This window comes from Coregonus lavaretus (genome assembly GCF_964263955.1).
Source record: "Coregonus lavaretus genome assembly, chromosome: 20".
NCBI lineage: Eukaryota > Metazoa > Chordata > Actinopteri > Salmoniformes > Salmonidae > Coregonus > Coregonus lavaretus.
Window position 1 is genome coordinate 30735786 of NC_140007.1, and position 15835 is coordinate 30751620.

A 15835-nucleotide genomic window follows, 5' to 3' on the forward strand; every position below is an offset into this window, starting at 1 on the left:
GACGCTCTTATCCAGAGCGACTTACAGTTAGTGATTGCATACATTTTCTTTCTCCTTTTTTTTCTTTCATAAATACAGGTGTGCCAAGCTTGTAGCGTCATACACAAGAAGACTCAAGGCTGTAATCGCTGCCAAAGGTGCTTCAACAAAGTACTGAGTGAAGGGTCTGAATACTTATGTAAATGTCATATCAGTTTTATATTTTTTTATACATTTGCAAACATTTCTACAAAGCTGTTTTTGCTTTGTCATTATGGGGTATTGTGTGTAGATTGATGAGAAAAAAACAATTTAATAAATTTTAGATTAAGGCTGTAACGTAACAAAACATTTGGAAAAAGTCAAGGCATGTGAATACTTTCCGAATGCACTGTACATATAGGCCTAATTAAAAATAATATAGTAACTCGTATTTAAATGTAGCAATTCAACAACAAACGCTGTTTAGCCTGCACATCTTTTACAGTATGTCATTGCCTCGTTGCGCAATTGGTTTGCAAGTGATTTCCATTTTTCCAATGGTTGTCAATTCCTTTAGGTCTTCTTTTTCACTGTGCTCATCTCTGTATTTTATGTGCTGTAGGCCTGTTTTACATTCAGCAATTAGCAAGAGCAAGCCTGCTTCTTTCCCCGAATAGGCTATTAGGCCTAGAATAAAAAAAAGTATCAAAATAAATATCCTATAGCTTTTGTAGCCTATAGCTTTCCTGGGATTTCACGAGAAGAGGAATGGCCTATTGTGGAGAGACTTGTGTAGCCTTTAGCATGTTGTGCATGGGAACAGCTGGAAGAGAGAGGCTACTGATGTGTAGCCAAAGTAAGTCATTATTAGCTAGATATTAGGCCATTCATTAGCTAAATATTAGGGCTATAAGCTAACTATTTCCATATCAAAGTGTAAGAAAAATAAGTTAACAGATTATGAAATGGCAGATCTGTAGTGCGTTCCGCCAGGCTGCACTCTGTGGTCCCGGGGCACGCAAAGCTCCACTATTGATTAGGCCTAGGCCTACGTTTTTAGACAAGAAAATAACTACCTGGCCTACAACACAGTGCAATGAGGAATGTATTATTGGTATGTAGTGAATAACACAATTATTGTAAACTTTAGTGATTTAGGCTAATTTGAATAACCACCGAAATAACTGCATAGGTCAACAGCCTAGGCCTGATTATGCAACCATTTGGGTCTATTCTCGACAGTTTAGAAGATCCAGAAATGTACATTAGCAGGCCACTCATATGGTGTAGGCCTATTTTGTCAGGATGTAACCCGGTGTTAAGATAGGCCTACTATAGGAAAATATGGGCTTCTCCTTTAATGCTGTAGCCTATTTTACATTCAGCAAGCAAGAGCAAGTGTGCATCTCTCCTCCAATAGGCTATTAGTAGGCTAAAGAAAATAAGTCGAAATAAGTGTCCAACAAGCTTTTGTAATCTGGCTTTTCCTGGGACGCCACAAGATTAAAAAGGTATAGTTGTGGTAGCGGAGAAGCCAGGTGCGTAATTGCGCAACAGAACAAAGACAGACAGGCTTGAGATGTAGCCTATAGCCTAAGTAGAAGCATATTAGACCATAATTCATAAGCTAAATGTTAGGCTTAATACCGCAATTAATATATCCAGTCAATTTACACAGCGAAGATCAAAGAAGTTGATCAGATAACAAAATCATAGGTAGCCTACACTGTGCGCTCCTGAGGCTGCGTTGAGTGCACTACCTCACAGTCCCCGGGTACGCAGCTCGAAAAGCTACCCTATTGTTTCAGTTTTTTAGGGAAAATAAATATATCCTACCTAGGCTACAACACATTGTAATGAAGAATGTTATTATTGTTTTCAAGTGAGTACAAAACGCTAGTCTAGGCTGTAAACTGCAGTGAATAGCCTGTCATTTGAATAACCTCTCAAAAGCCTGGCGTTTTGAATGTATATTCATTTCGAAATAACTGCATCTTGCCTGCCTGCGATTGGGCAACCATTCGGATCAGTTATGGGTTTTTTCTCGGCAGTTTAGCTTGCAAGGTCCAGGCAAATTTACAGGACAGTAATATGGTGTTTTTTGTCAAGACGTATCAGGGATTTCTAGTGCCGCGCATTTGATATATGATAACGCGCGAGCGCGGAGGAAGTTATATCCATAGTTTCCACGTTTGGCTTCAGTGTTTTAAAAGCGTTTAAAACATTTGGTGGATACACCGAGTGCACAAAACATTAGGAACACCTGCTCTTTCCATGACAGACTGACCAGGTGAATCCAGGGGAAAGCTGTGATCCCTTATTGATATCACCTGTCAAATCCACTTCAAAAAAGTGTAGATGAAGGGGAGGAGACCGGTTAAACAAGGATTTTTAAGCCTCGATACAATTGAGACATGGATTTTGTATGTGTGCCATTCAGAGGGTGAATGGGCAAGACAAAATATTTAAGTGCCTTTAAAACGGGGTATGGTAGTAGGTGCCAGGCACACCGGTTTGTGTCAAGAACTGCAACGCTATTGGGTTTTTCACGCTAAACAGTTTCCCGTGAATCAAGAATGTTCCACCACCCAAAGGACATCTAGCCAACTTGACACAACTGTGGGAAGCATTGGAGTCAACCTGGGCCAGCATCCCTGTGGAACGCTTTCGACACCTTGTAGTCCATGCCCCAACGAATTGAGGCTGTTCTGAGGGCAAAATATTGTTTTGTACACTTAGTGTCTATCATTACCCATTATGCCATCTTTCTGCTTGCATTCTGTATTTATATTTTGATGTCTGTATTTTCTGTAATTCAGGGCTCATCTGTAAAAGAGACTTTGGTCTCAGTGTGACTCCCTGATAAAATAAAGGTTAAATGAAATAAAAATTGACTTGAATGGAGACGCCCTTTCTATTCATTCTATTTCTATGGTTGATTATCAGTGATGTGAGTGGTGAGCAGTGAGAGACTGACCTGGTTCTCCTTGAGTACAGACACCTGTTTCTGCAAACAGGTGTTCTCCTCCTCCAGCTCACTGTTGTCCTGGAGCTGCCGGAGCTCCCGCACCTTATACTCCTTCATCTCATTCCTCATGTGGCCCTTCTCCGCCTCCCAACACTCACACTCCTGGGAACACACACACGCTCTCAGTGGAACTAATTACACATTAACGTTATGGAAGCACTGCACACTGCTCTTTACTAGACATTTTAACACACACAAGAAACTAGCAGGAATTAAGAGTGTAAAATATTTCCTTATTTGACTTTTAGTAGGTAGACCTACATTTGAGTTGAATGGAGAGATTAACAAATACCATTAGAGTTTTATCCTTCCATATACAATAAAATATTGGTGTGTAAAGCATTCAGCATCTCAGTGAATGGATAGGCCGTAAATGTATACCTTCTTTAGCTGGGAGGAGAGGCCAGCCAGTCGGTCGATCTCTGCGTGAGCGTTGCCCAGAGTGATGCGCACCTGCCGTAATTCAGCCTGCAGCTCAGCCATGCTGGTTGCCATGGCAGCCTCCTTGCTGGCAGTCTCCTGCAGCAGGCACTCCTCCCGGGTTTCCCCATCTGCTGCTGCTCGCTTGTGGTGGGTCACAGAGTCTGACAGAGCCTAGTACACACAGACAGATACAAAGCAAAAAGAGGCATTTATTTGTATCGAGTTTTGGTTGGGTGACCACAATATGGTGGTCTGTATGGCACATGGTCTATCAGTAGGGTGCATTGTGAAATGCAAGATGGAAACTAAAACAGTGCCAAGTGCCGCATCTACTAAAGACGCAGCACTTTTTCCTTAGACCCAAAACAACAAAGATGTATATCTGTGCCAGTGAAAATAGGACTCCACAGACCAGCTGTCGAAATCTGAGCAGTCTTGAGTACATCCCATGCATAACTTAAGCCTACATTTCCTCAATTGAGAATGTGGTACTACCAAACCAGTTTCATCTATGGGACAAGCCAAAAAGGAATATATTATTTTAAAATGACAGCTGACATCACCAGTCTGTCTAGAAAGTCAGTCAATTAAATAAACTGTCACTAATGGATATGGTCCACACACAGATCCACTGGGCATGACTATGTGTGAGGGTTAGATGGATTGGACATGGTAGGAAAAAGATTGTAGAATCCCATGAGAAGCTATCTCTAATCATGTCTGTTGAGCAGCCATGCACAAGGACAACGCCCCATGCCACTGTTACTAGCCAGGAAGGATTACTGCTACTGCCCTAGCTCAAACCAGTCTGGTATGAGCTAGGGCTGGGCGATATATCGAATGAATTCAAATTGATGTTTTAGCGCAATGTTCCAAATGCCTGGTTTTTATATTTTTACGCTTTTATGAGCGTTTGTCTTTTTAGTCTATTTTCCTTGGCTCCTTCTGTGCTGTGTGCACTGTGCACCTTCCCACTCGCACACAGACACCAAGCCCCTCCCACTGCCACTCAACAATAAAGACAAAAGATAACTTCTTCCTCTGTGACAAGCGGTTTCAACTCGCTATTTGCATTGGAGTTTTGGTATAACAGAATCGGTCGGTTTCCCTTCTAACGATACACTTATGTCTCAATTTCCAAAATGTTGAACAGAGCAGACCCTACTAAATTGAGAGTATCAAAGAACATGATTGTGGAAAATCTATTTTCAGTTTCCGTCACGCGCTAGCAGAATTTTTGCCACATACTGTTGGGTGCTAGCAGTCTAGTGCGTGTTTTAGAAATGTGCAATGAGCATAACACGCATTTATATAAGGAATTGGCTTGACAACTCGTTCTCATTCTGAGAAATGCTAATCTTCTTATCCAGGTAGGCCACTTGATTTCAAAATCGAAACAAAGTGAACAGGCTGTTGTTCAAACAGGTTGGAAACGGACTGGAGGGTGTATTCATAACAGTTCAACCACAGATAGAACAATGAGACAGATATTTCACCGGATGAATAAATGTGAAGCATCCGCTTGGCGTTTCCACTCACTACCAAATATGGTCGTGAGAGGAAGCCCAGTGGCCGGCAGTGGGAGAAGATGGAAGGAGATGGATTTTGGCCAACATTCTGCAAATTTTCTCAGCGATTAAACATTTGATCTCAATACAGTTTTCTGTTCCCAAAAATAGAATATGTTATGAACAGAGTGGACTACGTTTTGTAGACTTTAACCTTTGCCAAAGTAGTAAAAAAACGCATTGTTTAGAAGGAGTGCAAAGGCGAATTGAGTAATCGCACACGCGCACTTCACAGAGTGGGCGTTCCCAACCAGAAATATGCACATGTATGCTAGAACGGGCTAATAGGATCTCGCTAGCGTGTGCTTGGCTCTGCCCACCTCCTTGCTTGTTCTGCCCACTATGACTCATTTGTCCCCATTGGAAACTACAGGCTGTGGTCGATCTTGGTTTAGTTATAGAAATCTTTGGTTAAACTGTTCTACCTTGTTAGCAAGCAAATAGATCGAAGTTGGCTAGATTTTAGTCTTGCATGGCCATACCTCCAAAATCACGTCATTGTCATGCCTACCTTGGAGGTCTGGAGAATTTTATATTACCAAAACGGTTTGAATGGACCGCTGGCCAGCGGCAAGATTTTTATTGGATGTTACATTTCAAGAACCCTCCCCCACATGCCCGTTGGTGCTACGTGTTATGTTCATCACTGTTTTCAGACCGGGTAGGACACATTTTGCAGACAGTTGTTCCGTATGCTAGTTTGCAGAAAATTGAAGAAAAACTGAATTGTGTTTTGCCAGAATTGTGCTCTATACACAAAATCGGCATACATCCGACACACACTATATATACAAAAGTATGTGGACACCCCTTAAAATGAGTGGATAAGGCTATTTCAGCCACACCGGTTGCTGACAGGTATATAAAATCGAGCACACCGCCATGCAATCTCCATTGATAAACATTGGCAGTACAATGTCCTTACTGAAGAGCTCAGTAACTATCAACGCGGCACCGTCATAGGATGCTACCTTTCCAACAAGTCTGTTTATTAAATTTCTGCCCTACTAGAGCTGCCCTGGTCAACTGTAAGTGCTGTTATTGTGAAGTGGAAACGTCTAGGAGCAACAACGGCTCAGCCGCGAAGTGGTAGGCCACACAAGCTCACAGAACGGGACCGCCGAGTGCTGAAGCGCGTAAAAATTGTCTGTCCTCAGTTGCAACACTCACTACTGAGTTCCAAACTGCCTCTGGAAGCATCGTCAGCACAATAACTGTTTGTCGGGAGCTTCATCAAATGGGTTTCCATGGCTGCGCAGCCGCACACAAGCCTAAGATCAGCATGCGGCTGGAGTGGTGTAAAGCTCGCCGTCATTGGACTCTGGAGCAGTGGAAATGCGTTCTCTGGAGTGATTAATCACGCTTCACTATCTGGCAGTCCAACGGACAAATCTGGGTTTGGCGGATGCCAGGAGAACACTACCTGCCCCAATATATAGTGCTAACTGTAAAGTTTGGTGGAGGAGGAACAATGGTATGGGGCTGTTTTTCATGGTTTGGGCTAGGCCCCTTAGTTCCAGTGAAGGGAAATCTTAACGCTACAGCATACAATGACATTCTAGACAATTCTGTGCTTCCAACTTCGTGGCAACAGTTTGGGGAAGGCCCTTTCCTGTTTCAGCATGACAACGCCCCCGTGCACAAAGCGAGGTCCATACAGAAATGGTTTGTCGAGATTGGTGTGGAAGAACTTGACTGGCCTGCACAGAGCCCTGACCTCAACCCCATCGAACACCTTTGGGATGAATTGGAACGCTGACTACGAGCCAGGCCTAATTGCCCAACATCAGTGCCCGACCTCACTAATGCTCTTGTGGCTGAATGGAAGCAAGTTCCCGCAGCAATGTTCCAACATCTAGTGGAAAGCCTTCCCAGAAGAGTGGAGGCTGTTATAGCAGCAAAGGGGGGACCATCTCTATATTAATGCCCATGATTTTGGAATGAGATGTTCGACGAGCAGGTGGCCACATACTTTTGGTTATGTAGTGTATTTTGATGAGGTTTTAAAATATGCGATTTCCCGGCCATTCTCATGCAATTTTGCACCTACTACACTTATCTATGTAGTAAGCACCTTTGGAGCTCCGCTGAAGCAAGGCATTTGATTGGTTTGACATGTTGCGAGGCGTCAATGATTTACAGCGGGTTCCCTTTAAGGGAAGCCTGGTTTTCGACGAGGCTAGCTAATCTAACATGGCCCATTATTAGTTGATGTGCACTGCATTGTGCATGGTTCTGGTTAAATATGAAACAAAAACGACATTTTCATAGACAGACTTGAAAGCCAGATCAGTGACTATTGCAAAATAGCATGTTAAACTATTTTGATATAATAATGAAATAATATTATTATTATTATTATTAGTGGGTCTTGTGGTTGTGGAAGGCTAGGTATAATTTAGCCTAGGTATAGTTTACAAGCCCTGAATTCATTAGATTATTCCCGACTGTTTGAAATGCAGCGTACTAACCTTTAATTGTGCAACAAAGCTAATTTAGAAAAATGTTTAAAAACAAAATAGAGTCAATCGTCCATACGTTAAAATAATTAAAATAAATACGAAAAGCTCTGAGAATAGCCTATGCTGTATAGACTTTCATTCTTGTCATTTTTGAAAGACACAACTTTAGGCCAACACCTTTGTAGGCTAGACTATTTGGGAAATAAGCTACTGTTCATAACTAACTTTTCTTAAAGCTTTTATGATAGGCCAGTAAGAGGAATGAGGATGGGTTATTGGTCATTTGGTTTTCAACCTCGCTTGGAGGGATTTTCCCGGCCCACATGGATAATTTATTTCTTAAAAGCTTAAACTTGATATTCGATTTTTTAATAGGCTATTGATATTGTTTGTTCCCTCATTATTAGTCCCCTGGCTACCTTACGGTTTTAGGCTATTCAAATGGTCCTGTATAAAACACAAACTCACTTCCTTGACAACTTCCACAAAGGCTCTGCTCAACTTCCACAAAGGCTCTGCTCAACTTCCACAAAGGCTCTGCTCAACGCAAGAAGTATGAATGCCCTGACTTCTGCAGAGGCCGTATCACCGTAAATGCTACACGGCCAATGCCAACGTCGGATTGACCATGCAGCGCCTTTAAAGCCCATGCATCCGACAGAGATGGCGAGAGAAACAATATTTTCTGACTGGACATTTTGTGCCGCTTTGATGGAATTATCCACTCTGTCTGGCCTACATTCCTCTCTTGCGTTCTGTATCACATACTTAATGAAATAGGCTATAGCAAATAGGAATAGGCAAATTGTTACTTTTGTGCTGTCTTGCTGTGCGCTGCGAGACTCCGTTCTTTACTGCGGGGCGCCAGTCAAGTTCAAATAGGCTAAACCATTGTCTGTCACATCACGATGTCGTCACCATCGACGATGGCTGTCAATCATCGTCGATAGATGACGCTATCGTAATATCGCCCAAATTTCCTGCAATTCTACACATTTTGCCACGGAGCAGAAAAAAATGTAGTTTTAAAGCAAATTTCCTGCAATTCTATGCATTTTGTCACGGCTAATGCTGTGTTCTTTTGCTCAAACGTAATAAAATCAATACTGCTAAATGTATGGTTTTTGGAATTTAATTCTCCCTGACTGTCTAGCGTTTATTTTGGGGATTGTTAGTTCACAAAGATTATAAAAAAATATATAGGTCCATTACAGGGTTTCTGTTAGCTGGTAATTAGCTTTAGGCTGATCAAATTAATGAAAAGCTGATAAATATAATTGTAAGCGGCCAAATTGTCCGGGGCTGCCCTACTGCTGAGGAGAGAGAGAAGCCTTGGCTACTGTTGATTGTGAAGATGGAGGCCTTTTTCATTGAAGTAAAATGAAAGTTAGAGTAGTGAAAAGCCTACAATGCAGGGCTCCAGACCGCGGCCTTTTAGTGGCATTTTATGACCCTTTGACTTGGCTGTCCGAGTTTTTAAAAATGTATTGGTCGCATCGGTGCGAGCAGCACATTCATTCACCTCACTCAACACTTCCTATTTTTTAGGAGGCTAAAATCATGATTTGGGCTGTAAAGTACATTATCCTCATGATTCCTCTAATGAAAGTGTCTGCCTACCTGCCCCTGTATCCGTTTCGCTGGGGCCTGCTACTGTGTCGAGCAAGCCACCCGCTCTCTCTCTTTTCAAATGCTCCAGGAGAAAGAAAAGTGTTCTGATTATATAACATTTTGAGCTCATTAGCAACTATTTTACTAACAAGATATTTGATATGGCTTTGAGATATGGCGCGCGAGTGCAGTGGCCTCATTGGGCAGTAGGCTACAACGGCAAGGTTTTATGATTATAATTTTTTTACATAACAATGTACTGTTAGATTAATACCTGGCTACTAGCAGTGGTTATTATCTTTAGAGCTAGTGATCTAGCTAATGTGTTTTGAGTTTCCACTTACTCAGGTGGCCAATTGGCCACAAATAAATTAGCCTATGATATTAGAACGCAAAGATACAAGCAAAATAATCTCTATTGGAGAAAAAAAATTGAAAGAAAATTCTGGAAGACTATTTTAACATTAAAATATAATTGTCTTCCCAAAATGCCCGCCAGTCACTGGATTAGGTTGCACATTAAAGTATTTTGAATGACAACATGAAACAACTTATTTCTTCAATACCATCTGAACAGCCTAATACACTTTTTAATAAAGCACTGAATTACTCTATAAGATGATAGGCCTACAAATGTTTTCTATTGCATAATGTTGCGAGAAAAAAAAATCTCTGACTACGATGTCTTCCTAGCAGAAGTAGTGGTGCACGACTCCAGGATTTTTGGAGTCGACTCCGACTCCTGTGGTTGGAGTTGAAGGAGTCGACTCTTGCTCGACTCCCAAAACACGCTGAAACGGATGCGCACACACCATATTATTGCACAGTCATTTGCATTCTAGAGGACTGGCATGAGCATGATGCTGCCCATTTTCTCATCAACTTAGCCTATAAAAGGCCTATTTTTGTTTGAATATAGAAGGTGATGTGTAGGAACTAGAATATTTCTGTGATATTTCTGCTGTGCGCAGCCTTGATGGATCCCATGGGATGATGCCGCACACTCTAAGCTGATAAGCCTATTCTTTGCCATGTTATAGCCCGTTTCGGATGGGTATTACTAGAGACATTGGTTACGTAATCATTATCCAAGCATGTGCGTTATTCCAGAGGACGATTCACACAGGATTCGTTTTTCCAAACTACAAATCAAAAAAAAATTCTAACTTAATTGACTCTTATGACGGAAGCCTGGAGGTTTTTAATCTAATCGTGAAGATATTTCAAAAGTCATGTCTAAATGATAATAGGCTACACTGATAACTCATGCTTGGCTGCCAAATGTATAGGTGTCCCCATAATATTTAAATTGATGAAGTGTGATCATAATCATTATTTTAGATACAGATTACCAAGATATAGCGTATGCGCACGGTTCCGACTGTGTCTGCCTGCCCAGATCCTCTCTCTCCCCCTCCCTCACCTGCTCTTTCTCTTCGCTATGAACAACGCTAGTGTGTGTTTGGTCTTCGGTCTGTTGCATGTAGAATAGCTCAGCCTACTCATTGATAGCCCCTACTTTAGTGAACTTGCGCGAGACATCCAATGAGAGTCTGCCTGGTGGATGACATGCCTACCTATGCCCCTCCCCTCTCTCCCTAGCTCGCTCTTTCTTTGCTGTAAAAAATGTGACAGTATTCTCGAAAGTAGCCTACAAGAACTAGTTTCCTCCATTGCAAAAATACTGAATCTTAGAGGAGTCAGTTCCTAGTGGAATCGAAGCTTGACACCCAGAAATTGGAGTCGACGGGCAAGGAATCTATTATTTTGGAGTCGACTCCCAACCACTAAGCAGCAGACAGTTGTAGCAAACTCAAACTAACAATGAAAAAACACCCTAGCTGTGAACAAAATGATATAACTGGCCAAGAAACTTTAGTAGCCTTTCTTGTCAATTCGACCAAAATTCTACATATGGCCTTTGGATTTTTTTTTTTTACTATTCCCAAATGCTGTGTGACCACCCACCAACATGGCTGGTGAAATAGACATTCTTACCAGCCAATGGCGGGTGTTAATTTCCAACCCTGCATAAGACTCACTAATAATTTAATTATTTTAACCTGCTTTCTTGCAATAATCACTTATTTAGCTTTCAAGTCTGTCTATGAAAATGGCCTTACTGTTACAAATTTAACCAGAACCATGCATAATGCACATTCACTAATAATGACTAACTTCTTGTAGCAGGCATTATCGAAAATGAACACAGATCTAAAACGATCTCTCAAGCACAAGGCCACGTGCTAGTGAGTATGAAAAAAATGTATGCACTCACTAACTGTAAGTCGCTCTGGATAAGAGCATCTGCTAAACGACTAAAATGTAAAAATGTAGCCAGTTAATCTTTATATTCAAGTTTAGCCAACTTGGATCTATTTACTAGCTAACAAGGCAGAACAGTTTAATTGTTATGATTGAACACACCGTACTGTCTGTCTCCAACAGTTTGAACTGCATGCTAGCCTGTCCACTTTGTTCAGATGTTGAAATCAAGTAGCCTAACTTTTCTCAGAATGAGAACAAGTTGCCAATTCCTTATAGAATTGTGTTTTATGCTTATTGCACATTTATAAAACACAGACTAGACAGCTAGTATAACAGTCTATGGCTAAAATGCTGCAAGCGGTATGACAAACTGAGCATACATTTTCCAGAATCAATGTTCATTGACAATCCCGTTTTAGTAGTGTCGCAATTTGCAGAGAAGACATTAAAAGGGCATCGTTAGACAGGTTAACTTCTCCTCTATTACAGTAAAAATAATGTTTCAATGCGTTTCGGTTTCCATATGACCTATTAATTCTGTTGGACCAAACCTCAAATAGCGAGTTGAAACCGCTTGTCAGAGAGGAAGAAGTGATCTCTCATCTTTGTTGTTGTGAGTGGCAGGGGGAGGGGCTTGGTGTGTGTGTGTAAACAGAGAGGAAGAGGGGTTTCACTCTCGCCAAAAATCGGTCCAAAATAAGCATTTCTATGTACTTATTTTAAACAGATCTCTGGTGTAAATGGGAAGGTGCACACAGCACAGAAGGAGCGAAGGAGACAAGACCAAAAAGACATTAGAACAAGCAGACATAAACGCTCATGAAAACAAAAAATATGCGATATGGGTATTTGAAATATCGCGCAAAAACATAGATCCGAATTAATCGATTTCATTAGATATATTGCCCAGCCCTACAATGCAGCTTTTTTTAAATCATAATATCAAATCATTTCTGGGTAACAATTAAGTACCTTAAAAAACAGTCAAAAAGAAACAAATAGATTCTTAGCAAAGAGCAATTTCTCAAGCAAGTATTTTGCTAGGACTGTCTGGGAGTGGTCTGAGTGGGGAGGGGAAAACTGAAAACGAGCTGTTATAGCAGAGAGGTTTGGAACTCTCTTATTGGTCTACCAACTAATTTACCGCCGCAGGCCAAAACTCCCATCCACCAAAACAGGCTGAAATTTCAGGCGGTCTTTTCAAACAGCTCTTACACTAAAAGGGGATTATCATAATTTTCACAATTTCAGTATTATTCGAGCCTCAGTGTAGAAATATATATAAAACACAGGAAAATTACATTTTTGACTGCACTGGGCCTTTACAAAACCATAGAACTATATGCACAAGGAATACTTTTAACAATTTACACTGAACATTTTACAAAAACACATTTACAGGACGAACTGAAGATACAAAGTTTGGTAACAATAAAACTGAGGGAGTTTTACCTCAATTCTGCACAGTTCTTCCAGTAAATGTTTTTCCCCCCTGTGTAAATTGTTCAAAGTAGTCATTGTGCATAGAGTTATGGTTTGTTAAACTTTGAAATCATTGGTTTTTGTTTGGCATACATTTTAAAGTAAAAAATCGGAGTCTCAGCGTAATTCTGTTACCGTGGAAATGCCCTTATGTAACTATAAACTCTGCTGAAGCATTTAAAACAGAATGGTAGGCCTGTTTGTGCAGGGTCTATGTTGGATGCTACTAGTTGGAATAATTCATTAACAAAAGCAATGGTCAGAATGTGACTGTACGTTCCATTACAATATACATTTTTATGAGATTATTTATTTACATGAATGCCGATTAACCTTTATACCAGTGATAATGATTTGCGTGCTGCGACTGATATCTTTCCCTGCCCTGTTCACCCCTCTAATGCCATGCAGTCTGCATCAGACAGAGCAGCTTAGAATTAATTCCACTTTCCACTTCCAACATGGGATATGCTGACTAATGTGCTCTCATCCCTCCATCACAGATCCCTAGTAAAGATAAACAGTATCACATCTATACACATCAACATCATATGACACTACAGGAGCAGAAACCGACCTGTCCTCCTCTTTATCACACAAACTGAATGATTCATATGAACCCTAGGCTATGTCTCTTGAGTGTCGGGGAACTGTCATTCAGCCAAGATAGTAACAGAGTTCAACATGATAGAGTATCTTCATGGAACCTATCAAATGTTCAGTAGGCAATTAATAAATTGCTAAGTAACACTGGATTAAGAACAACTCCCTAGCAACATTATGATTGTGATTATTTCTTGGTTTAGAACAGTTTAGCTAAAAGCTTCTGTCCTAACAGCAAGTCCATTGTGTGGCTAATCCCAGGTTGGTCAATACAGAGCAGTGTGTGACTGGAACTTGTTCACACTGAAGTAGTTAGTTAGTGTGGTGCCTGATTAGACAAAGCAATAAGAAATCTATGAACAAAAGGTCTTGTCTTCACTCAATCATAGAAAATGTCACCACCGTGCACACATAGTAGTAGTTGTACGTTTGGAAGTAAGGTTGGTATAGCTATAGACATCGAACATTTCTGCTGACCTCTTTGAGCTGCTGTTGCTCCTGTTTGAGGGTCTCGTACTCCTCCTCCAGCTGGGTGTGTTTCTTCTTCAGTTCAGCGCTCTCCTCCAGCACCACCAAGCCATAACGGGCCGCCTGTAGTTTCTCCTCGTTGGCCTCCTGGAGCTCCAAATTCAGCCTCACCACCTCCGCCCTCAGGTCCATGCCCCCCATCTCCATCTCATCTCTCTCCGCCTCAGTCCCTGCTTGGCCTGCCTCCTCAAGCATCCTGTCCTCCTCCTCCCGCCTCCTTCCCCAATGCTCCGCTGAGACACCTGCTTCCTCTGTCAATCCTCCTGCCTCATTACTGCTCGCTGTGGGGGAGGAGGAAGGAAACACAGCCCAGGAACATTGATTGTGTCATCATACTGTTCATAGCCACAAATAGTAACCAATGAGTTGAAAGCAACTTCAAACTAACCTGAGGTTTAACAATATGAATTGCTATCCTAAGAGATGCTGGCAGCTGACAACTGGCTTAAATGGCGTTTAGTGAATAATAAACTTGGCAGCCCTATCACAGACGGTCAAGAGTCAGATTATGCGGTTAACGTTAGATGAGTTTAACTGGCTCCTCTCAGTCACTTTACTTGTGATCTTTGTTGTCAGCGTGAAGAAAAATGCAACTGTCTGTCTGCAGCTAACGTTACTGTGTGCAGGCATTCAATCAGTTTATAGGTGAACGTTAACTTACCAACCATGTTGGAAACTAACTAGAAACATTTCGGTGCACCTGCGATAACATCTGCAAAATATGTGTACGCGACCAATGAAATTAGATTTAATTTGTTAGCTAGTTAGCAGAGTTGATTCTTCTAGCTAGCTATCAGACACGAAGATTATCAGATAGCTAGTTAGCCAACGTTCCCATTTTCTTAGCTAGCTACACTAACTAGTTGTCAGAACGGTCAAAACAAAGACTCCTAGCCATCTGTGGTCAGACTAACTAGCTAGGCTAATTATCTACCTAGAAATCAGCCGCTAGCTTACAAGTCAAGCGCATAGTTAACGTTAGCTTGCTGGCTAAATTACTCACCTCCAAATATCGATTCACGTTTGTCGCCAAAAGTACCGTTATTTCGAAATTAAGCTAACCAGCAGCGCTCAGAGACAATTTGACACTTCGTCGTCGAGTTTCTGTGTGGACAAGCTACCCGCCCCGGTTTTCCAACCAATGTGCTTTTTTCTTTCTAGCTTGAGTTAGCACTTTGAAAGTCATTGCGCGCGGAAGCAACGAGAGAGTGAGTAGACACAGACCAGTGTGAAAGACTGCCCCCCTAGCAACGTCCAGTGTCACACGGTTTGGAATGACTATAGACCATATACTTATATAGACATCATTGTATCTGTCCTACTATGGCGTCTGTGAGAGCACAACGGGCAGCGACATTGAGGCCACTTCCATTTTGAAGTAGGGGTTGGAACCGGTTCAGGGAACAGAACCGAAAATAAGAATTTTTTGAGGAACAGAATCAGAACCGGGAACGAAAGTAATCTATACTGTTCCGGAACAAAACCATTATTTTAAAAGCATGGGAACCAGTTAATCATGTTATTTTATGTTCCTGGCATTTTTTTTGCAGTCCCACAAAAAACGCAACAATGTGCCAATACAAAACCCTGACTCTGTCACTCAGAAACTTATTCCAGTGCCCGCCTGTCAGATGGAAATATTTTCTAGTGTGTTTATGCTACCTGCTCCTCCGAAGTATAGGTTACTGTATCCTACAGGTAACTTTACAAGCGTTGGATTAACTTTTTCAATGCTAGTTAAGGATACTATAGTTGGATTTATTAACTACAAAAAGGTAAGACGTATTTTTAATTCTGGTGCTGCTCTGCACACACAAGCTTATTAGCTAGCTAAGATTAGCTCTGGTCCCATGTTAAGCCAACTCTCAGAAGTTCAAAGACATTCAAAGTTACTCTATAGA

The 15835-nt window shown here is 41.4% G+C and overlaps 1 protein-coding gene across 1 annotated transcript in view; it reads right to left on the reverse strand.

The window, feature by feature from the left end:
* LOC311148071 (protein bicaudal D homolog 2-like) overlaps positions 1 to 15321 on the reverse strand; it is a 36150-nt gene extending 20829 nt beyond the window's left edge. Inside the window, exons 1-4 of the mRNA XM_084184966.1 lie at positions 14938 to 15321; positions 13884 to 14215; positions 3371 to 3583; positions 2939 to 3091 (exon numbers count right to left, since the gene is read on the reverse strand). Coding sequence (XP_084041092.1) covers positions 2939 to 3091; positions 3371 to 3583; positions 13884 to 14129 — 612 coding nt within the window. The 5' untranslated portion in view covers positions 14130 to 14215; positions 14938 to 15321. The remainder of the gene's footprint in view (positions 1 to 2938; positions 3092 to 3370; positions 3584 to 13883; positions 14216 to 14937) is intronic.
* Between the last annotated feature and the right edge of the window lie 514 nt (positions 15322 to 15835).